Here is a 23,846-nt window from a genome sequence, read left to right as displayed (position 1 = left end):
ACGGATGGGATCATCTGATATCTGCGACGACTAAAATGGAAGAGCCATTAGAAATCTCGTTCGGCGGCACGGCAATTGCAACCCTAATCGAATCGAACACCACCCATTCCGACCGATTCGTCCTCGAACAGCTCTCCGACCTGCTCAAAAGTCGACCTTGGATAGCGTTCATGGCGTCCAATGACCCGAAAATGGACATGAATCTCCAAGTTCAGATCCAACATTCTGTTACGAAGAAGAAAAAGGTTTCGGTGAGAACATCTTGATTGACCAGTAAAGGTATAGCATTTCATGTGAATTTGACTGAGTTCCTGAAGTAACAGCATACTGCTTTTGAGCACTTGAGACTTGAACCAATCAAAACATGAGTGCATTAATGGCATATTTATGTTCCTGTGTTGAAGAAACTCCAGAGATGAAGCAACAATAGTGTCCGAGAGAATCATCTGCGTCTGCTTCAAGAGATGGCTCCAATTTACCGCACAGCATGGTAGCAAATTATGGGCCCTTAATTCTCCAGAAGAAATGCTCTGCAGCGCTTGATCTTTATGTAGGCGAGAGTGTGTTCATGCTGGAAGGATGTGACTGTTACAACACTGGTAAGAAACCTCTCACCCTCGCTTGAATCCAGACGTGAAATCTGTGACGGGATTAATGGAGGAAGAAGAAATGGAGTTGGGAAAAGCCGTCTCCATCATTTCGGTAGTCAGGATGCATGTCTTTTGTTGCTTGTAATGATTACTTGCACGATTCGCTGCTTCCTACAGTGACTTCTTTTCATCACTAATTTTGTTCTCATATGTGGTATCTTTCAGCCGTCTCAGCATTTGAAGCTGTGGATCATCAAAGTGTCCACCTTCAATGTCACAGCTCGATGGACTTCCACCACCAACGTTTAGCATGCGCCAGAGTGCTAGAACTCAAACGAAACTGTTCCTCTTTCACTTCAGCTGACGAACTGTTTTGACTTCAGATTTGGAGCCCACAAGAAGTCCCTAAAGGTGTTGTACTGGAACTTTTATGTTTCTGATGAGTGCAGATAAAATTTCAGATGGGAGATGCGGGTATCAATTAGAACAAATCGAAACCAGAGTCGTGTCAGATTAGAAGCTCATTGTACAGATGATTGAATTAGCAAAACAAATGAAGAAAAAGCAGTTCCAAGTCTCACCGACAGTGGTGGACTATCTCCTGCATTAATCCTTTCAAAGACCATTATTACTCCTCTGAATCAGCCAGAATCTTGCCAAGCCCAGAATCTCCTTTCTAAGAATTTACAGTGGAAGAAGAAAGAAAGCAGGAGGCAGTAGCAGTATTACTCAAATTCAATCCCCTGATGCAATAAAGGTGCCACAAAGGACTAAGGGTAGCTGCAACACATGACAGCAATCCAACTTGTACTTATCTGCATGATAGATCCAGTGCCACAAGGCATGGGAATTTTACATGGCTACAAGATTGATTTGGGGATGAAGTGCAAGGATGTCAAATTCAGTGAGATGAAAAGGAGACTTAAACTAATCTACACTCTTTCAAGTGAGCATATGCTAAGCTATCTGACATGTAGGAAGCTTAAGTTCAGGTAAATAAAGAGTGGTCCTTGTGGTTGTGTTCTTCACTCAGGGAGTGGTCCTTGTAGTCATGTTCTTCACTCAATGGGTAGAGATCACTCCTCTCTTTCTCAAGTTCTACATCACAGTCCATCGATCACCAAAGTTCACACTAGGGACCATTGCTACATTCCATGTCATTTCATGGTGGTCCAGATTGTTTTTCCTGTTGCTTTCTTAGAAGTGCTGCTCTCCGTCGAGAACCAATCAAGCTTTACTTATGAGTGGAGGCAGCTCATGACAAGAAATAGGAAAAACTTAAGGATACTTTTACTTCCGTATGTGTAAGACTTCTTACCAAGAACAAAAGCTTTTTGAGCCTAAGAGAAATGGTCATGAAGTGAGGTAGCATTCCTTCCTACTGAGATCATAATCACAGACTGATGAAAGATTTCTGCTTTCCTTGTTTGGGTTTAGAATTCTAGTTCGAGTTCGACGGTTGGCTCCACCTATCATGATTGCTATCATTGATACCACATGTGAATTCGGGATGGATGAGAGGCTCTTCTCTGTTGTCACCAGCAAGATTGGCACTACTTTGTTGGCTTGGACCCTACGATGCTACTGAGGTTGGAAGATGTTTCTTCCATACTACCTCTACCAACTTTTGTGGAAACTGTTTCAGTAGAATGTTAGAGGTTATATAAAGAGAGCCAGAGCTGGGAGGAGATGAATATCCAATACAGGCCTTCAAACCAAGGGCAATGGAGTCTCCAGCTTCAGAGTTGCTTGCCGGAGTGATGAGCATTTGGAAGATGGGTTGTTCAGGGTGGAGAAGCAGGGCACGTGCATCCATAGCACATATTCCTGCTCGCAAAATGAAGAGTTGTGCCTGTCTTCATGTGCTCATCTTCTCCACCATGCACAACCAATCTTATAACTACGAGAATGAGTTGGTCTGCAGGATTGGCAAACTTGAAGTCACAGTTGGTCGCTTCACCATTGCAACCATGATCTCTTGTTCAAATCCCAGTCTCTGTAGGTAAGAACTACTAAACTTTGCTTAGAAAGAAAGAGTAGGAGTTTCATATGCATCTCATTCACAATCTGATTTTTTTTTTTTTTTTGCGTCCTGGACAGTGTGTTCAGTATGTCATGATCTCGTGTACCAAATTTTAAGAACAGTATGTATCTTCCATATCATCAATTAAAATAGTTATACTTCAACACTAAAAAGAGATGGTTACATGATCATTTGGTAGGTTTCATACACTTTCCTAGATATGAAGTCAAGATCAGAAAAACACCAAGTAGAAGTCAGATGCTGAAATAGAGATTCAGAACTAATACCTTATTCCTTTTTGCTAAAGAGATTTTGGTCACAATTCACCATGAACTGGACATGTCGATAACTTCTTACAATAGAAACTCAAGCTGAGTTGGTAGTTTTGTCTGCTCATACATTGTTTGATCAGAAAAGAATAAAAAAAAAGGAACAAATAGTCATATCCATGCAGTGTGTCTCCACAGTGAGAGTATTCATTATTTTCTTTTCATTCAGTTATCACTTCAATGCTAGATGAATCCTGCAACCTGCCACCTTGTTCATGCTGGTGATAGTATGTCCTACATCCAGTGCAATTTCTGTCTCTTTTAAAGCCAAGGACACTACTATCAGAGTGGTTGTTCAGATTTGTTCATGTCATGCAGACAATGGGCCCTGTGAATAAAAGGCAATTGTACCTTTTACTGGCCACTATCTTCTTATTAAACATCATGCTTACTCCATGGTGTTGTATTGCACAGTCCATCTAAGATTCCAAAGGTCCCTTTAGATCTCAGAAACAGCAACCTAATTCCAGATGTGATATGATTTATTCAAAGATGAAATGAACTGTACACTATTGTAGAAATTCAAGGTCATTTTTGTATAGTTCATTTTTCATACACCCTAAAAGCACAATTTTCAGTATGATGTCAGAGTCAGAACCTATTTTGATTCTAACTAAACTAAATAAAACTTGTAACCAGTGAGATTACTAGAAAAAATAAATGCAAAATTGTACTAAAAGATTTGGGAGGGAATTTGATACTGCTGTGGAAATGGATCAGTGAGATTTTCTCTGATCTTTTTCCCATTAATGGTATTATATAGCAGATACTGAATAAAATTCTGCAAGTACAAGTACTAGATGTGTTTTTTGAGCTCACAGCCTGTGTTAATACTAAGAACATTCTTCCTCTGCTGATTGCATTGTCTCTCATTCATCTTCTCTTCACTTTATGTCAACAGGATGTGAACCAAGGCATAGTTCAAATGACAAATATATGCCTCTTTTTATTATATATCATTTATAGATTTCGTCAAGTTCAGGTTATGCACTCATGATCTTTTGCTCAGTCAATTCCTCCCATATTAAGCACTTCAAAAACCAAAGTTGACTTGGATTGAAGTTCAAGTTCTGCTATCTTATTGAAATCTTTGGAGGACTAACATAGTGAGGATAAACATCAGAGTTAAATGGAATGTGGTGGTGGCAGCTGTTGATGTATTATTGAAAGGAAAACGAGTCTTCTTTCACAATCATTCTATTAATGGAGAATTCATTCTTTTTAGAAGTTGGATTTGTTAGGTGATTACATAACAATCCGAGATTCTTCTAAAGTATCTCATATTAATTTTGTGATCACATAACTTCAAGATGCTCCACATCAAAAATTTTGCGATTGCGATCAACTAAACATTGTTTGAGATGCTCTACATTCAGTCACAAGAGAGAAAGAGAATGAAGCAGGATGCCAAGAACAATCAGATCAGTTGTTAGGTTTCATCATGGATAATGTATGAGGTGAGGCTTCTAAACAATTTGGATTTCACAATTGTTTGACTAATCCAATTCCAGAAATGGAATGCACCAAGAAACATCAGCAAGGTTTCATAAGCAATGATGAAGGCTTTAAGTCAATGGAAAGAGAAGATGAACTACTTGTTCCTTCAGAGATTTGGTTTCAGTGAGGAAGTGTTAAACATGAAAAGTCTTTCCTTCAAGAAAAGTGCATATTAGAGCTTCAATAAACTTTTACTATGATATGTTCATTGGATATGGAACATGAGAGAACACAGTAGGAATTAAACAGAAGTTAATTGTTCTCCCTTGCTCTATACATAGAAGATAAATCCTGAAAATTGCAGTTAAAGGTAAAGTTTCATGCCTCATTCTAATCCCATTCTTGTTCTCTAATATAGTAAAACTTCTATGCTTTCATTATACTTCATGGATGGATTCTTCCAAGTCTTCTATGTTTCTCTCTTCTTAGTGTGAGTACAGAGTCCAATCAATCCAGACCAAGAGTAGCTACATCTTGATACATGTTGCAGCAAGACAGGTTCTCTGGGTCTTCTGAGGACAGTTCTAATGACTTGAAAACAGTGAGAATAAAGACACCATTCTTGTTGATATAAATAAGCTTCAACTAACTCAAAATATTAAGTACAAGTTAGTGATAATATACTTGTACTAAATAGGACATTAAATTTGAGGAATTATATTTTGTAATTTAATTATGGGTGTCGAATTATTTGGTTTCAATCCAAATCAAATAAATCTAAGGGTATCAATTTTTTGTTTTGCTGTAAAAAATGAATAACCTACGAAAATATAACACAATCAATCAATCAATTTTCCAATCCATTTCTCCTTACCCTTCCTATTTCCCCATCAATTTCGATTTCCGTCAAATCATATTATATATACGTTACGACTGAAATAATATCAAAAAGTGATCCGACAATCTGACGTTGATGGCGACCGAGCACGGCACCCACAACACAACGTGATTCGTGCCTCTCCCACCGCTATCAACCGTGCTCGGTGCACGTCCACCCATGATTCGCCTGCTTTCCCTTTGCCGCACGTCAATTTGGCATCATCTCAGGAATCGAGTCGTCCCTGCAATTGCGTGCTGCATCGGATGTCTCTCGACGTTTCGAGTCGCATCACATCCGGTTCGGTTCGATTGCAAGTCTAATCTTCGTAGCAAAAGATTATAACGGTTTTCAATTGAATTTATTGCACCGGTATATTATATATTCCATGGGATGAGCCTAATCTTATCCGTGGCCGACCACCGCATCCAACGGTGAGGATTTGCTCTACGTGGCTTCATCGCGAGCCCCCCACCTCTCTATTGCTCCGCTGCCGCCCACCTTTCCACCCGTCTTTGTCCTTTACCGCCTCCCCCCCCCCCCAGTCGATAACACGTCAGCAAAATGCGAGTCACAAAAAGTTGAACCGAACCGACCCGAAAAAATAAAACACTTCTTCGGACTGTTTCTGGCTCGCCGGTTTACCTGCCATGCCATTGATCGATGGAATGGCAGTCCGTGTGGGTCCCACGTGGGGCCCAGTTTTAGCGTCAGGTGTACGATCAGGTAACGATGCGAGAGTAGGGAAAACATAGGGAAAACAAGAAAAGAATCGTTCGGGATCGTAAAACGTTACTACTTCCTGAAACGATCTTGTTTCCACATCTGGAACGTTGATTTGTGCGGACCCCGAGTCCGATGGATCCATGATGGTTGGATCTGAGTAGGAAACGTACAATGTTCGGAGAGGATCCTGGCTCGGGAGGGAATACCTTTTTAAACGGACCTCTGCCATCTCCTCGCTATTATTTATAAACAGTTTCTTCTTCCCCCCCATCTCTCGCTGTTTTGTTCGCTTTAGTGGCTGAACTCGAAAGGGATTCCACCGGATTTCCGCGATTAGGAGTCGGGAAGGGCAAAAGCTTTGATCTTTTCTGTTGCTAGATTTCGTGTTCTTTCGGATCTCTTTGGGACGGGTTTGTGGAGTCGGAGCGATGTTGTCGTCGTCCTCGTCGTCGGCGACGGTCCGGGTGGAGAAGGCCACGAGCGACCTCCTCATGGGGCCGGACTGGACGTTGAACATGGACATCTGCGACTCGGTAAATTCCGACAACGGGTGAGCACCCTTGATGGAATTTTGGTTCCTGATACCTTTTTTTATTTATTTAGTGGAGCTCGAGTTCTGCTTCTTTCTGCTAGGGTTTCTGTGATTGGATGGGTTTTTTGCGGTCTGAATTTGAAACTTGGGGTTCGAATAGGTGTTCTATGACTTGGCTTTGATAGAGTCGAAGTTCTGGGGTTTTCTGTTTGCAGGGCTCTGAAGAATTATGTTTTCTGACACCGATTCTTGCTCGGTTTGGGTTTCTTAGGGGATGTTTGATTTAGTTCTTTGGTGTTTTCTTGTTAAGTTGGGTTTTAGTTGCACCTCTTCCTTGTAAGCCTTCTTTTATTTTTGGAGACTAACAAAGAGGCAAAATTTTGTTTAGTTGTTTTATTAGCTTGGTTCGCAGGAGATTTTGATCAAGTTGGCTATTTTGTTCTCTTAGTGTATGTTTGATTTTGAAGCTCCTAAGTTTCTTAACTATATGTTGTCGATTTTATCCTGTAAATCTCCGTATGCCCAAGAAATAGATTATATCATATAAAAGTTTCATCAGGATGTTTGACTAATTTAAAGTTGGTAGTCCTGGTGGTGGACATTTCCTGGAACTATTGTAAACAAAAACATTATAGTAATTTTAGTTGTCCGCCTGTGATTTTTCTCCAAAAGACGTTGGTCACCTATGATCATGAGGGTTCAAGGAAGTGGCTTGGCAAGATGAGGTGCTAGATTCTGGCCTCTCAAAGTGGAGTAAGTTGACTGGCCACGGTTGAGGTGTGATCAAGGAAAATGTGCAGCGACCAGTAAAATTTTGTCATTTATGGGCCATTTGGAAACGTTGGGTTCAGTTTTATCTCGTAGTTGATGTGCTTCTTTTATCTTTAGCCTTTTTCCATTGTAATGATGTGTTTTGTAAGATTTTTATCTTCTTTAAGTTTGGTCTTGACATGAGGCATGTAATCATTATCTTCTCCCTGGACCATCATGTACTATTTGTGTCCCAACCCATCCTATTAAACCAGAACAACTAGCCCAAAATGTTTACGTATACCCATCAAACCCTTATAATTCCATTCAATCTTCTACTCACTTCCTATTTCCTATATAGGACTAAATTAGGTATAACGATCTCCTCCACTTATGGGTTTGACATCCTCATCGTTGACCATATAGCTCAAAATCAAATCTTAACATTGGTTCACATCAGACCTAGTCCAATTATAGCTTCATGCCATGATGTACCCTCTAGTTTCATCTATGGCTAACCTTTTTCTACTTGAGTCCCTTATTATGTCCAATATTAGAATGGCTCTAACACTATATTATCATGACTTGACCTGATGTGACAACTAGCTTGTTGAGCCTGAACTATTGATCCAAAATGTTTAGGCCCGAGTTTAATTAGTACTACATCAATCAAGCACTTGTAAGTTCATTCAAGTTTTTACCCACTTCTGATATAGAGACTGAATCGGGGTAGTACAATTTATGTGGGGATATTTTTAATTGTTTTTCCATAGTCTTATGCTATACTCTTTTGAGGGAATAAAGTATGCTATGATTCGAAGGACATATTTGAGAGAACTATGTTTTATAGTCTACTTTGTTAGCAGTGCTTTCTATATAATCTTCAAGCTTATGCCAATTACCACATGATTTTTAAAGTGATCCTTAAATGATCTCTAGTTGAATTTGATGTATAGAGGTACCTTGGCCCTACATCGTCTACATTTTTTTTCTCATCCCTTGACAAAAAGACGACTCTTCCTTTTTATGTACATTATAATGGTTATATGTGAGACACTTCAGTTTGTCTTAAGAATTTCAGATCATAAAAATATACTTCTTAGTGTTTTCCTCCTCTCCTATTCTAGTATAACTTTATGCTATGAGTTTATTGCATTTGCCTGTATTGAAATCGAAGTTCCTAAAATTCTAGATTATTTACAACTTCTTGCAACCGCTAATAAGGTATAGTGAATCAGGCAGGCAAAAGATGTGGTTAAAGCAGTGAAGAAGCGCTTGCAACATAAAAATCCAAAGGTTCAATTTTTGGCTTTAACGGTATGTGGAAGTTTACAGATGTTAATCATATAGAAATTGTTCAGCGTATTGTTCCGAGTATGCAGCCTTTGCATGTAAGGTTTATGTATTTTTATTTCTTATTGGACGGTGAGAAAAAATGAATTCTAAATTAATTTTGGAGCCACTTGTGGTATTATTAGTGGACGTTTTTGATATTTTGTGATTTGATTGGTTTATCAAAGTTCTATTTGCATGTTGGAAATATCTGTAATATTGTTGGACTCACTTTGGAAGAGTCTACTTTGAAATCTTGAAAGTTGTCCCAAGTACTTAACTAATGTTTCAATCTGATCTTTGCAGCTGTTAGAGACAATGATTAAGAATTGTGGTAACTATGTGCATTTTCAAGTAGTTGAACGTGAAATACTGCAGGAGATGGTCAAAATTGTCAGGAAGAAGGTCGGTTCACTTTTTCAATTATCCTTGAGTGTTGTTGATCAGCTATATCTTGTTGTTTAGTTATTCATTGTGATTACATGTCAATTTTCAGTCTCTAGGTACTGAATCTATATAAATTTAATGTGTATTGTACTTCTGGCAGAAGGATCATTTTGATCTTGCTCTTTATTATTTCATCTGTGATTAAACTTGTTTTATTATTGCATTTATTCTTTTGGGGTACTACTATGTTCAGTCAATATTTTGAATGTAATTTTTTTACACAATTACAGCTCATAAAAAAATTTGCAAGGTTACCTATGATAAAATAAATGACAAGAAAAAATATGAAAAGACTTTTTTGGACAGTATGACATGCTGTACACTAACTCATGGAGACTTTGCAAAAAATCTGTGAAGCTATAGAGGAGCTGTATTCTCTGTATCATTCTTGAAGCTGTGAAATTTTCAAAGAATACCTATTGAGCTGTTCTGACCAACTAAGCATTTATATACCATCAGCTGTATGAAAACAATGTTGTATCTCAGTTGAAATTTATAAGATAGGGTGACCATGACACCTTTGAAGTTTAGTCATCCATCTAGGGGAAGTTTAATGTGTACTTATATAAGCTACTAAAAAGGTCATCTTTATATCATCAGCATGGTGTAAAATGGCTGGCAGTGACACAGCATGGTATTTCAACATAATATAATAGGTGCGGATTGAAAATGCATGACTTATAAATTTGCTCTATATATATGTGTGTGCATCTCAAGAAAATTTAACTGAAGGACTGATCAAATTCACCAAGTTCAGGATATCAGCTTGAAAATTAATTTTGAGGCTGTTTTATTGTTCACCCCAGTTTGAATATTCCTAAGCAGTATTTAATCAAGCTCAGAGCTGACCACAAACTGTTTGGTTAATTTACAGGAAGGCATTTGTAACTCTGATCATAATGAATCAAAATATTAGTTGTATTTCCTTAAATTTTAGACACAATAAATTATTATATTTAAGGTTTTGAATTTTGCATGTTGGCTGGCAACTGGTTTGGTCCATGTCATCAGCTGAAGCATTTGCCAAGGTCATGCCTACAGAGAACTCGAGCAGCAAGTGTAAAATAAAAGATGAATATGGTGCAGATGAGGAATGTAGTTCATCTTGGTTGAGCTTACTTCTCAGTCAAAATAGACAACTAAGCTACCAAGAGAAGAGAAGTCCCTCATGCATATATAATATGTATCAATAGGGGGATGCTAGTATCATGGTGGGCACCTGAAATCCTTCATTGGATCTAAAACTGATTTTGCACTGATACTGAATAATTATATGAAGTTTTTGGTATCATGGAATCCTTAGGGTATTTATTGGGACAAACTTGTTCAATTATTTTAAAATTATCTCAGCCTTGTATTTGATTATGATAGATTTGGTTATAAATCATAATTTGTTTACCCAATAAAGCATGTACCTTTTTGTTTCAACAGACTGATATGCAAGTGAGAGACAAGATTTTGGAATTGCTGGACTCATGGCAAGTAGCATTTGGTGGGGCTGGAGGAAAGTATCCTCAGTTTTACTTGGCATATGCTGACTTAAAGGTGTGTTTGTTACTTTAACTCATTGTTCAAGTTTTCTTCTCTTTTTCTAATGATAACTCATATGAATGAACATATTAACATACAACAGCAGGCCATAACGGTGTGAAGAGTTCTTTTGTTTCCTTGACTGTCTATTATTCATTTATTGTTAGGTTGGTTGAAATTTGCATGAAAAATATCTTTGTGGATATCATGGTGTAGGCCACTGTTATACATTGCACAAGATGTTTACTTTTATTCTGCAAGCAGAGTGTAACTTGTTATGTGTATAATAAGTGTATTTCTATTGGGCTTAGTGCTATATTTGCTTATATGCACCTCTCTGCTTACGCATGCAAAGAAAATAAGACTGTGTGCATGAATCCTTCTTTTCTGTTCTTTTTGTTGGTAGACATTCAATATTTGGACTACTTCTTATGGATACTGTTCTAAGTTGTTAACATGGCAATACCTTATTTTATTTTTGGGAAAAGTGTTGTAATTATTTTTGTACAACTTGTGTAATTTATTCAGAGATCTGGAGTGCAGTTCCCAGAACGCTCCTCTGACGCTACATTAATTTTTACTCCTGCTGCACATGCAACAAATGAAACCACACATCCTCCTATAGGGTATGGGATGCCTAGCAATTCTGCTTTAAGACTGGATGAAGCTATGGCATCTGAGATGGCAAAATTGAGGTATCTTTCTCTTTGTTGTATTCTGTAATGATGGAGCTGATATTAACGTTTTCTGCTTCCTTATTTTATGTTCTCCCGTTGGTGTTTATGTTTGCTTATCCAATAATTGACTCTGTATCATTATAAAATCAGTTTATCAGATTTGGCCAGCATGCAGAGTGTGATGGAGCTGTTAAGCGAGATGCTGAAAGCTGTGAATCCAAATGATCGCAGTGTATGTTTCTATTATCATTTTATCCATGCTTATTCTTTCAAAAATTTGTATAGTTGGCACTTTATATTAAGTTTATCTTTAATTTAGGCTTTGTGTTTAAGTTGATATTTTTACTATCTTTAGGCTGTTAAAGATGAAGTGATTATAGATCTTGTCAACCAGTGTCGCTCCAACCAAACGAGGCTGATGCAATTGATTGATTCAATCAGGTAGTTTACTGTTTGATTATGAATCTGTACTTTATGATTAGATGGTTAAAATATGAAAGTACCATAATCATTTAAGATGGTGTCAGGTGAGCTTTACCAGGTCTTGTTTCCAACTGTGAGATTTTCATCAAACATTGTTCTTGTTCTTCTTTGACAATTTTTTTCTGAAGTGTTTAGCCATTAGCCATAATAAGCTTTCTCCAGTCTCTTATGTAGAGAAAATTCTACTTACTGTTCCTATATATCCACTAGCAATCTTGCATGTGGTCGTGCTTTTTTGTTCCATATGGAACATTTTATACTCATTCTTTGTGATAACTTTACCCAAGGCATTCCCTCTGGTCTTCGTTTCTGCCAGTATGATTATTTAACTTGTCGTAGCATCATCCGACTTGGTGTCAACTTCTGAAATTTGGTTAATGTGGAACCTTGGGGATCTTATTGAATGTTGTACCTGTCTTTGATTATACCTTTCTGCAGGAAGTAACATTTCTTATGTTTGGAGTAAATTCTGAAAAAATGGTACTTGGCCATGTTTACAGAGATGAGGAGCTTCTGGGTCGAGGCCTTGAATTAAATGATAATTTGCAAAGTCTACTCGCAAAGCATGATGCAATAGCCTCTGGTTCACCTCTGCCAGCTGAAGTATCTGAATCTATCACAGAGCACGATGCAATAACCTCTAGTTCACCTCCCCCTGTTGATGTATCTGAATCTATCACAAGTTCAAGGACTCCTGTTGTACTTCAACCTGCAGCAATAAGTTGGTATGATGATGGAGAGGAAGACGAGGATGATGATTTTGCTCAGTTGGCTCGCAGGTCACACAGACCCACCTTCACATACTTGAGTAATCAATATCCCTGTGGTTAAAACCATATTTGTTCTTCTGCAGGAACTCCAAAAGCAAGCCATTGGGTGGTGATAGCAAATCTGCTGCAACCAGTGGTCATTTGTCCTTGCCAAACCCGAGTGACATTATCCCTTCAACAGTTGCATCAACCATGGATGGAGCATCATCCTCCGAGGCAAGTAGCGAATTGACACTGCCTGATCCTCCAACCCCAGTGAAGACTGCCACAAAAGAGCAAGATATAGTCGATCTTCTCAGTATTACCTTGTCATCAAACCCATCTCCTCCCCATACTCCTTTAACACCTCCAGTTGTGTCTGACCAAAATGGATCTCCTCCGCCAGTTCCCTCAGCTGGACAAGGTTATCCTGTAAACCAAGCATACATTCCCCAAAACAGCTACACTGCACCATGGGCTCAAACCCAGACTCATTCTCCATCTCCACCACGTCCACAACCTCAACCCGAGGTGTTCTTGAACTCATCTGGTTATCCACCTCCACCATGGGCTACTTCTGATGCCAATGCCAGTCCCAATACCAATCCCTTTGTACCAACCACTTACCAACATCCTGCACCCGGAGCTGGTGGATTTTCCGCTACTTACACCTCCATGCAGACTTCTCGCCCTGTGCAGTTCTACAATTCATTCGGCCCGAGAGTCAACAATGTCCCAACGACCAAAACACAGACAAATACGAGCCTTGGGCACAAGACAGGGAAGCCAAATTCTCCTAAACCTTATGTCTACACTAACAGGTTATTCGATGATCTGCTAGACTTGCGAAATCCCAGTACAGGTCCGAAGACAAGCAGCCAAAATTCTACTTTCTCCGGCACATCCAGCCAAGGCATGATAAACGGGAGCAAATAAAATATTTTTCTATGGTACTAATTTGATTTATCATCGGCAGCTGGGAAGTTCCTTAGCAAACTGTTTTAGGTTTGTGATGGTGTTGTACATTTCTAAATCCAACTTATAATTGGATTGTATTGTTGGTGCCTGTGGCTGCACCAAAATCATGATAGGCAAACGTGAATGTATATAAACGATTGCATACTTTGCATGTTTCAAGATACCACTTAACAATCTAAAGTTCACCGGTTGTCTTTTATCAAGTCTTTCCTCATGTTCTTTATGGATTTTGTTGTGCATTTCAAATAATTTTGTTTTTGCTGTAATTATTTAAACTCATTTGTGAAACCAATTTTGCTCGCTTTTAATTTGTGAAACTAATATATATATATATACACACACACATCTGTACTAAGTTGGGACCATCAATCAATAACGATCTACATCTTGCAGGTGTGCATCAGTCACCAAAAGCCGGAAAAGAAGCTCCGTTAATGACAAGATGAATGGCATGGTTAATGTTCTCCTTCAATCCAACGACTCTCCAACACACACGTATCTTCGACTGGTGTAGAATCTCTGTCGCAGCGTGTGTGGTGTCGAAGCACGTGGCCCAGCCAGCACAGACGTACGAAGAAGCCCGCCCGCCCCACCGAGCCATGCATGCACTCACAAGGACGAGTCAAGCTTTTAATAGTGTTCTTAATTACTTGTTTCTTCTCTTCCCTCGTGATGTGATGCATGCGCCACAATGTCGACATGCTCGAACCCACGGTGGTCTTGCAGCCCCGACTTGCTCTCCCCAAAATGCCACTCTCAAGCTCTCGCACAAAGAGGAAGTGCACACGGCACGCAAGAATGAAGACATCATGTCCTCATCTGGGTCCCATCATCCATCTGCCCCATTCGATCTATGTCCTCCTCCTCCTCATCTGTATTCCAGAAACGCCCTCCGCGATCCCAACGTCACTGCCTTCTTTAGATTCACTACGACGTGGCTTTCTTCACCGTCATGGGCATTTGGGTCCTCTAGCGAAAGCTGTGTTGAAGAGGCTCTTCCCAAACGGTGAGCCTTTTGGAGTCGCTTCCAGGGTTATACATAACACGGGACTCCTACAAAGGAAGACCGAGGTGGAGAGAGGAATACCGCGCGATGGGTGGCATTTGGGAGGAGGCAATCCATGTGGTGTTGGGTGTGATCATGAGGAAGAGCTTCTGCAGGTTGCATGAGGTGAGCCACATGGCGATGGAGCTCATCTCCTTGATCTCCACCGTGCTGCGGTTCTCCGGTGTGGCTCTCCGGAGGCCGGTGCCGGTTCCGGCCAGGTACTCCCCACTGTCGTCCATGGTGGCCAGGCATGACAGGTAGCAGAAATCTGGGTGGGTGGTGTTCTACTTGCACTTTGTGTCTCTCTTCTGGATTGAGATGAGGAAGGACTTGTTCCCCCCTTTCATCCGTTTCCACTTAAGCTCTTCTTCTAGGGTTCCTCTTCTTCTTCTTCTTGTTTCTGTGGAACTTGAATAAGTGGTATCACTCAAGATGGTGCTCACATTCCATCTTTCTTTCATAGACATATTATATTTGTTGTTGTAATTTTACATGTACATGAAAAAATTAAGACATGTAATACTGATGCTTAAGGCTTAAATGTTGTTTCGATTAGTGTTAAGCTATATAGATCTAGTTTAGACATGTGATCATAGTACTAGCAAATCTACCATTTTAGATCTAGATATTGAATGCTGTTGTACACAGTACTTGCTGGAAGCAGTGGCATTCATGAGTTGCTGAAAGTTTGGTAAGTTGAGGCTAATAAGAGTTCATGAACAGCATTCGATGATGGGAAGAAAAGTCTCGAGAGAAGCTTGTGTGTTAGACTAGGCAGATCAGCTTGTTGTTGATGCTTCGTATTAGGATTTCCAACTATGTTTCTTAGTCGAAGACTTCCCTTGTGTGACCATCTAAGGCACCATTCAAGTATTACAAATCCTTACTTGGATGTAACTGGGAAATCACTTAGCAAAGCCATTAATGTTATCAAAGAACAGCATTCGATAGCATACTTGTGATGATGTAATTGTTCTGTACCCACCAATGCTTCATATAAATGGCTATTAGGAAAGCAAGCTCAGATGCTCGTCTTCTTACTCCAAATGCAGTAAAATCCTCTTCTTGCAAGAAGGACTCTTTATGGCCTTCAACGTATGTGTGCTTTCTCTCCTTCCCCATCCTCTACAAAAGTGTCTCTCTTAATGCAGATCTGCCACATCCACACCTTGCTCATGCAATCAAAAGCATTTGATGAACTATAATATGCTTTGGATCAGTTTTAGCTACAGGAAAATTAGTAACATGCACACCTTGCTCATGAAATCAAAAGCATTTGAATGGAACAAGATCTACAGGAATACTAGTAACAGGTCAGCATGGAAACAAAATAGAACATTTGAATGCAATGACAGTCCAACATTTACATTGCAATGAACAAGTACTGAAACCTTTGATTTGGGACTTGTAGATTCCATTTAGGAAATGAACGCTCAGTGAATGTAGAACAGAGTCAAATACAAGGCTTCACAGATGCTCCTTGTCATGTAACAATATTACAATGATGCCTGGATTGAGGGTGCAGTGGACAACAAAATGTCATTACATGTGTCATGTTTAAGATTATAGCTGATCAATAGCAAATAAAAAAAGATCAGTTCATTAGGCCATTAGAAGAAAAGATCAAGTTATCGGCTTAGACATTATCGCAAAAGCATTCATAACCTAGTGAATGATGAAGAGAAGTATAAGATCATGGTACTGGAAATTGATGGGTGCTAATAGAAGTTACACCAGCAGACATGATAGGTAGAATGACAAAGAATAAGAAGATTGAGAAGTAGCAGATGATCATGAATCAAAGATTGTAAAACTAGGAAATGAAGATTGAACAGTTTCATTTTTTTTCAATTTAATTTATATTTTTCAACACAAATGCAAACATTTTGATTGTTTGGGTATTTATCTATGTGCTGCTACTATGTTAAGAGGTCAAGCCATTTGTATTAGTTACAGAGGTTATGCAGCCAATGTGCATTAGAGTGTATTTGAGGGACTACTATACTACAAACCAAATCCTAAGTTTATGTTTGTGACAATGATCATGCCATATCATTGAGTTTGGTCGAGTGATGTTTTCAATGTCATAATCATTAAATGGTTCATTTGTTCTTTTTTGTTTGTTTGGTTCATTGATTTTGATTTTGTTTCTATTCTTATGTTAACCTATTGACATTACCGAAGAGTATTATTGAAGGAAGTCAAATCACACACCTGTTTTATGTTTATATCAGCTTGTAGTTGAACCAAATATTTGTTCCAAATAAGTTGCTGATTGTTCACAGAATTAATAGGAAGGTGCATCTACACAAATACAGATATATACTTCTTTTTTTGTATGTTTGCATCCAAATACTAGTGTTTTGAGTGATATATTTGCATGAAGCACTTGTCTTTGACTGTTGTCTTTTCTCCATGCCACACTGAGAGAATATGCTGAAGAAGCTCTACGACACCCAAAATAACACAGAAGTCTCAAAGTATGAGAAACCTGATTGTTTTGATCATCACTAGCAGAAGTGGAAGAAGGTATAATTAGATCGAACGCAACATAAATCTGATAATTGGAAGTTAACCTAACCCAAGATTCCATTGTGTGGGTGAGAGAGAGAATGGACGAACACCGTACTTTGACATTGACAATGACAATAACTTGTAAGCTGATCTCCTATCTCTTGTCCCTGTGAGATTCTTCTCATGTTGTTGCGTTCGCTTCTCTTCAAATCATCCAAAATTCTATATGATTAGACTGCTCCGGATGTGATATTATTGAAGCTTGAAGATCAATGTAATCGAAGCATATGTTTAGACTGCTCTGGATGATGTGTTGAGATTGAAAGTATTTTAAGATTTCTAGAGTAATTGTCTCTCAAGGATAAAGAATGTTAGTAAAAAAAGAAAAGAGTTTTGTGTAAGGAAATCTTGATAATTAGGTTTTGTTCTTGCTGTAGTACTTCACCAGACCATCACTGCCGTTGCCGTCCCCCTTCTTACCCACCAGTCCCTGGACGTACGCGTTGTCGAAGGTCGTCGGCGAGTGGTTGTCTCCTTATGGTGGACAACGTGCTTTCATCGGTCTGGCGAGGTCGCCGTCGGTGGCGCTCGTCTCATTTAGAGCCGGCTTCTGAAGGAGGTGCACCGGGAGGGGCCAAGCGTGTGGGCGCCTGAGAGGACGACCAGTTCGTTCGCGGGCTGCCATTTCGAGGCCGGGTTGTTGCTGGTGGCGTCGCTCTTGCTTGCTGTCCTCGAATCCCTTCTTCCTAATTGCACCTGATATGACGGCCCTCCCTTCATCTCACAGAGAGAGAGAGAGAGAGAGAGAGAGAGAGAGAGAGAGAGAGATGGCTCCAAGGATTGAAAAGGAAGACTCGCCGCTGCGACAACTAAAACATCGGCGCATGACACCGCGCTTCTGTTGCAAGCAGAATCAACAGCAGCTTTGATCCTGTCGATCGCGTCGAAGCCCCTCACAGAGTTCTTGTTAGCCTTTGCCGTCTTCTCTCCCATGAACATAGACGTGTCATCCAATCGAATACATCCATCGCAACCCTACATGCAAAATTGCAAACACCAGAAGATAGAATGCGACACATCATCCTAAACTCACCTATGTCTTCTTACGTTCACAAAGCAATCATGGAAATGTAGTCGGAGCAGTGAAGCACCCAAGCGCGGTTCTTGCGCGATTGCTTCCTCTACCACCATTCTGTTGGTGGACAGGGCTTTCGGGCACACTGCATCATAGAAAATAGATGTTACGACCCATGATCTAGAAGTTATAGGTATATTCTAAGTAATGACCCATAATCTAAAAGTTATAGGGTAATTTCTACACCTAACTAAATCATAGATGACATGGGTGAAGTGAGGTAATTACCACTAGATCCTATAAATAAAATCATAATTCATAAAACAATGTAAAAAAGAGTATGCATTTAGGAATATAAGTGTTTTATGTCTTACCTCTTATTTAAATACTACATCCGTAGTTCATGAAACAATCATAGTATTCTGTTTTTATCATTTCTTTCCTCCTCCATCCCCAACACAACCAAGCTTCTAACAGTTGCTTAAATACCGAAGGTGAAACATCTTAGCTTGCTCAATGATGTTAGAATAAGGGAAGCGGAGGGTGATCTACCTGCCAAACTGGTACTTCTTGAAGCTACAGGTACGCCAACCTTGATGATTACACATTTGTAATTTTTAATATGTGATGAGAGAAAAGACTGAATGAATCTACAGATATAGAATATCTTGAGTATTTTGATAAAGAATAGATGAAATCTGTATTTTAAATGTGTATTGGTGTAAATTATATTCCAAAAGTTCATAAATATTTTGTGATAAATTTGTCATTCTAATATTGTTTATATTTATTCAAAAGCGAATACATATTTTTTATTTAAATTAATAAGTAAATAAATAAAAATAAATGAATGAATGTATGTATGTATCTATGTAATATTAATAAAAATTTTGTATGGCTCAAATATACAATAAATAAAAATATAATCATATAAAATAGTCTTTTAAAATAAATAAATAATAAATATTTACCTTATAGAAAATATAAATTATATTAGTTTCTCACTAATTTATTTTAATAATTTTATAATTTTATTTAAAGTTACAGGGTATTTTTAATTTTAAAAAATTATATTAGCATCTCACAAATACTGAAATACTAATGCTATAATAGGGTAGCCCGCATTTTCAAATCAAATTTCAGGTCAAATATAATTTTAAAAATATCAAACGGTAATTCACATTTAAAATATGTATTGTTCCTTGACTGCATACTATCTCCTTGGCTTATGCATTTAACTAACAATCAACCCTTTTTTCTTTGCATGGAAAAATATTTACTTCTCATCGATTAGGCCCAAATACTTAGAAAATATTCTCTCACTCTACGGAATATTCTCTATGGTCATCCTCACTTTCTATTATTTCGTTTCAAATACTAACTTAGGTGTCAAAAGAATCATATCAAAAACTCATCAGTCATGTTATTGTTGGCTGATACTAGATCGGACATCCGAAGCCTTCTTGATTATGTCTAGAAGGTTTCTTATACTTACACACACATTGATAAGAACCAAATGAATTGATCCACATCCTCCCTATCATTACCTTTTCCTTTTATTTATTTATGCTGAGTGAGAAGAGTTTATGATACTGAATATTGTGTTGAGAATTAGGCTCAAATACATGACATTTAGCTACTGAATATTGTGTTTGAGAATCTTTATTGCACTAATTGTTGGGCTGGCAGCCCACAGATTTAGTCCATAGTAGGCTTGGGCAGGCCACAGCCCACACCCCTTCTTAATCTAACCCTAATTAACATTAGGAGGGGTGTGGTGGCTGCATTTTGGAGGTAAAAAAATGCATAAATAGGGCAGGGAGAAGAATAGAGCCACGGGATTCCAAAGAAAAAGAGGAAAACAAGGCAGAAAATGAAGAGAAATAAAGGAAAGAAGACAAGGACAACGCAGAGAGGCTGTTCTCAATCATCTAGCAGTGTTCTCATCTCATGTTAGATCAAATCTACAATAGACTCTTGCCGTGATTACTTGGGGAGGTTTTAGATATTGTGGACAATGACCTGATCCTTGTATCTCAGTTATTAGATTGTTGCTAGGGTTTAGAGCAAGAGATTGAGATTTGTATTTTCATTATTCTTATAGTAGATTATCTCTGGTTTACCTCGTGGTTTTTACCATTCACATTGGAGGGGTTTTCTACGTATATCTTGGTGTTCTATTTGATTGTGCTTCCATTTAATTTCGCTGCGTATTATGATCTTCTAGTATTTATTTATATACAAAGGTTATTCTTGTTTATATCCTCATCACTAATTTCTCTGACTTATCATACATTAGTTTGATGTTTATATCATGATCACTAATTTCTCTGACTTATCATACATTAGTTTGAGAAGTAAATTAAATGCCATAATATCCACATAAACTTTTCTAAAGAGTCCCAAAGCAACAGCAATCTGATTTAGGTTTTAGGAGAAAGAAAACAGTCATGAGGCAGAGATTGTTTGGCTGGGGATGTTACCTAAAGTTTGATATGACAACATGTATGATTGAAAGCAGAATCAATTAAACAACCAGCTTTGTTAGCAGGTTGTAGTTTCTTACTCCATATAGAGGGATTCGACCTATGTGTATCAGCAGTGAGGAACTTCTTGGGCTTGTAAAACAATGGATTCAGGCCTGACCCGATATCGGCCCACTACGAAATAGTGAAGACAAAATTCGATCTAAAATCATATTTTCGGTGGTCAAAATGTTTAATAGATCAATAAAAGCCTTATTTTTCGCAACACATGCGTATGCATCCAACAACATCTTCAAATGGATGGAATTCACTCACTTTGTGGGTGGGAAAGAAAATGCTAAAGCCTGTGTGGTGTGAGACGTGGACTTGTCGTAGTTCGATGTCATGTTCTATGGAGCTTTCATGGGTGTGAAGTGGCCTTTCCCTTCACCATCACTCACTGTCCGCCAAGAAGCTTTGGGAGGGCAGCAATATCGACCCCAGAATGGTCGTATGTTGTTGTCCATATCCAACAACGAGAATAGTATCATCATGGCAATTCCATTTGTGCCGGCTAAGCAAGGAGAGCCACACACACTTCCTATCAGAGAGAGAGAGAGAGAGAGAGAGAGAGAGAGAGAGCATTTTGGACCCTCACGAAAAGCTTCCCCTCTTCAGTTACATGAAACATGAGGTTGTTCTCTTCACCTCACCCTTGGTGGGATCGTGAATTGGGGCAGTGGCCCCATGTCTTAGGCACTGGCTAAATAAGGTATTGTTTGACTTTCTAGGCCATTTTTTACATGGTCTGATGGCCGAATGTAGATGTGTGTAACACACAAAACGTATGTATCACTTCAATATGTGATAGTCAATGCAGCTTTGGAGTGTCTTTTCATCTTTTCATAAGTAACATCTAGAATGCAAAGTTGCAGAGCAAGCAGGCTATGCGCATGGCTGTCTTTGCTTGGTCTCATATTTTCTTCTCTATGGATGTCTTTTTCATCTTTTAGAATCATCTTTTCCATGTGTCACAACAAATATAAAAAGTCAAACCCACCTTTCAAGCAAGAATGCATGATAGAAATTATAGAGCTTCTTTAAAACCATGGACATAGAAGATATCCACCCCTCACATAAAGATATGGCTCAATATGTAGTTCAAATTATTGGAGCATATTCAAACATGATTCCTCCTTTTGTTCAGTGTATGGATATCACATGGCGGAAATCATGGCAGTGAAACTTCTCACTGTTACATGAAGCTCTTGATGTTTGACTGACTTATACAATGACTATATTTACTTTGATCTGATTCAGTTTTTGACTGACTCTACTAGATATGCTGATAGATTTGCTGTGATGTGTTTCCTGATCAATAACTTGATTTGCTTTTGACAAATTCTTGTTGTGGAGGCTCAAACAATTAAATGATTTGTGTTCCTTTATCAATTCATATCTTGAAATCTTAATTTCAAATCAACTATTACATTTTATATGTTTCCAGAACAAAAGTATATTAAAATTGACTCAGTCATCATGAGGACATATAGCAACTCAACGTGAGTATCAGCTTCTATATCTACCATGGTGGATGATAGCTGATAGAATTAATAGAAACAGATAGGATATATAGATATATACATATATAAATACATATATATATATATATATACATATACATATATATACATATATACATATATACACACATATATATATATAGGGAAAGCCTGATGGCCACAATAATTATAGTTTGATGATGAACATATATGATTGTCATTTCTCATCTACGGTGATGGTCTCTGAATCAATTTTCTCCGAAAGCATCACTCACGGGTCCATTTCCTGGCCGCCTGATCTTGACATAGCAGCGACAACGATAGGAGGAGGGGAACACCAGCAACGGTGGCAGCCAAGCCTCTCGTGGTCGGCCGCTCTTGCCCCTCCCAAAGGTCACGGCTGCCGTTCCGCTGCTTACGGCCGGCATTAATGGCGGCCGCTGTAGGTGTCACCATATGATGGCTCCACCATGCGGCCGCTGTTGGTGTCACCACATGATGGCTCCACCACTAGCTCACATGCCTTGCATGGTTTCAGTGGCAATGCATTCATTCACGCATGCATGAGACTGTTCGCAGGGCGCTGTTGCTGTCAGCTTGTGCGCTACTTGCTCAGTGCATCCGTGCAATTATTCTGCAGCTGAGATAATGCGAGTCCGAGGTCGCCAGAACAGGATCGGATCAGCAGAAATACGTACCGATGCAATGATGAAGGTTGGATGAGTCACTTGGGAAGAAAAACTTTATCTGTCAGTTCATTTTACCTTTCTGAAGAAGATGAACAGAATCACGAAGATGTTGTTGCGGAATGAACACCTCATGGCGTTTAGTCTAGTGGTTCAAGTGTCTGCAAGCTCCGAACTCAAGAATAACATCAGCGTTGCTGATGTTAATGTTTCGTTTGCTGTGATGGATTGCTTCAGGTGAGTTATTACATACGATCACATCATCAGTGGCATCGTAGTTGTACGACTGTGGCTGTATGCCTTCGATAAGTCACAAATCATGCGGGTTCATCTTCCAACGAAGCTGGGTTATGCGTCAGTGCACACTTTATCCGCTGTCTCGTGTTGGATAAGTTTCTTTCTTGAGTGGGATTTCTCAAGTGCTTCAAACTTGGATTAGTCCATGCTCAGCATGGGAGACGTGTCCCACCAGTTCCTCTCATATCTATGTTCCCTATCATGCACAGGAACATAGCTCTCTCTCCAACCAAGAAGGGAGAGAGAAAGGAGGAGGAGGACAAAAGGAAAAGTGAAAAGACGGAATCCATTAGAAGGGCAATACAAAAAGTAAAGAAGAGCCCTCACTGACTGAGGATGAAGCCAGGAACTCCAGGTCAACTTCCATGAAATGACATGAGAAGAAAAAAAGAAGGTTCTCCATAAGCTTGCTCAGGTCAAAGGAGGTCTTTTGGGAACACATTGCAGTCATCTAATGAAAAGAAAAGCTTGCTCTACTATTGCGCCCATGATCCAAGGAAACGCAGTGATCTAGGATTCATAGAAGACCACTCAGGGGAGGAAAATACGGGAAGATGCTTTCTCCGAGTCGCGGCAGCAGGAACAGGCTGTTGTTGCAGTATATCCGCCAGAAAAATGGCGCCATGGTGGGTCAAGATTCCCCACCAGGTGCCTTTGAGTGGCCTTCTGCGGCATGTACTGATGCTGAGCCTCACTGTTCTCCATTGACTGTGCTGGTGAGTGCTTGACAATGCGCGGT

General features: G+C 39.1%; 1 protein-coding gene and 1 long non-coding RNA gene across 5 annotated transcripts; both read left to right on the top strand.

Moving 5' to 3' along the window:
- The first annotated feature begins 49 nt into the window (after positions 1-49).
- LOC108952262 (uncharacterized) lies at positions 50-4,740 on the top strand. 3 transcript variants are annotated; one of them, XR_010494677.1, is made up of 4 exons: positions 52-279; positions 405-599; positions 816-2,592; positions 3,844-4,740. It is a non-coding gene; the product is annotated as an uncharacterized LOC108952262 (long non-coding RNA). The 3 variants fall into 3 exon arrangements; XR_001976947.2 differs by lacking the exon at positions 3,844-4,740 and having other exon boundaries at positions 50-279; positions 414-599; positions 816-2,771; XR_001976946.2 differs by lacking the exon at positions 3,844-4,740 and having other exon boundaries at positions 50-279; positions 816-2,771.
- A 1,496-nt stretch (positions 4,741-6,236) lies between these two features.
- On the top strand, positions 6,237-13,663 carry LOC135634170 (TOM1-like protein 6). Of its 2 annotated transcripts, XM_065144441.1 has the most exons (9): positions 6,237-6,532; positions 8,503-8,581; positions 8,903-9,001; positions 10,475-10,588; positions 11,102-11,268; positions 11,401-11,482; positions 11,606-11,691; positions 12,234-12,512; positions 12,587-13,663. In XM_065144441.1, exons 1-9 carry the CDS (start codon positions 6,411-6,413, stop codon positions 13,416-13,418), a joined length of 1,860 nt encoding a protein of 619 aa, XP_065000513.1. In that variant the 5' UTR covers positions 6,237-6,410; the 3' UTR covers positions 13,419-13,663. The 2 variants fall into 2 exon arrangements, with proteins under 2 accessions (XP_065000513.1, XP_065000514.1); XM_065144442.1 differs by lacking the exon at positions 8,503-8,581.
- The last annotated feature ends 10,183 nt before the right edge of the window (positions 13,664-23,846 follow it).

Source organism: Musa acuminata, chromosome BXJ3-3, assembly GCF_036884655.1.
Source record: "Musa acuminata AAA Group cultivar baxijiao chromosome BXJ3-3, Cavendish_Baxijiao_AAA, whole genome shotgun sequence".
NCBI lineage: Eukaryota > Viridiplantae > Streptophyta > Magnoliopsida > Zingiberales > Musaceae > Musa > Musa acuminata.
Note: the sequence above shows the minus strand (reverse complement) of the source record. Positions and strands in the feature narration are given on the sequence as shown.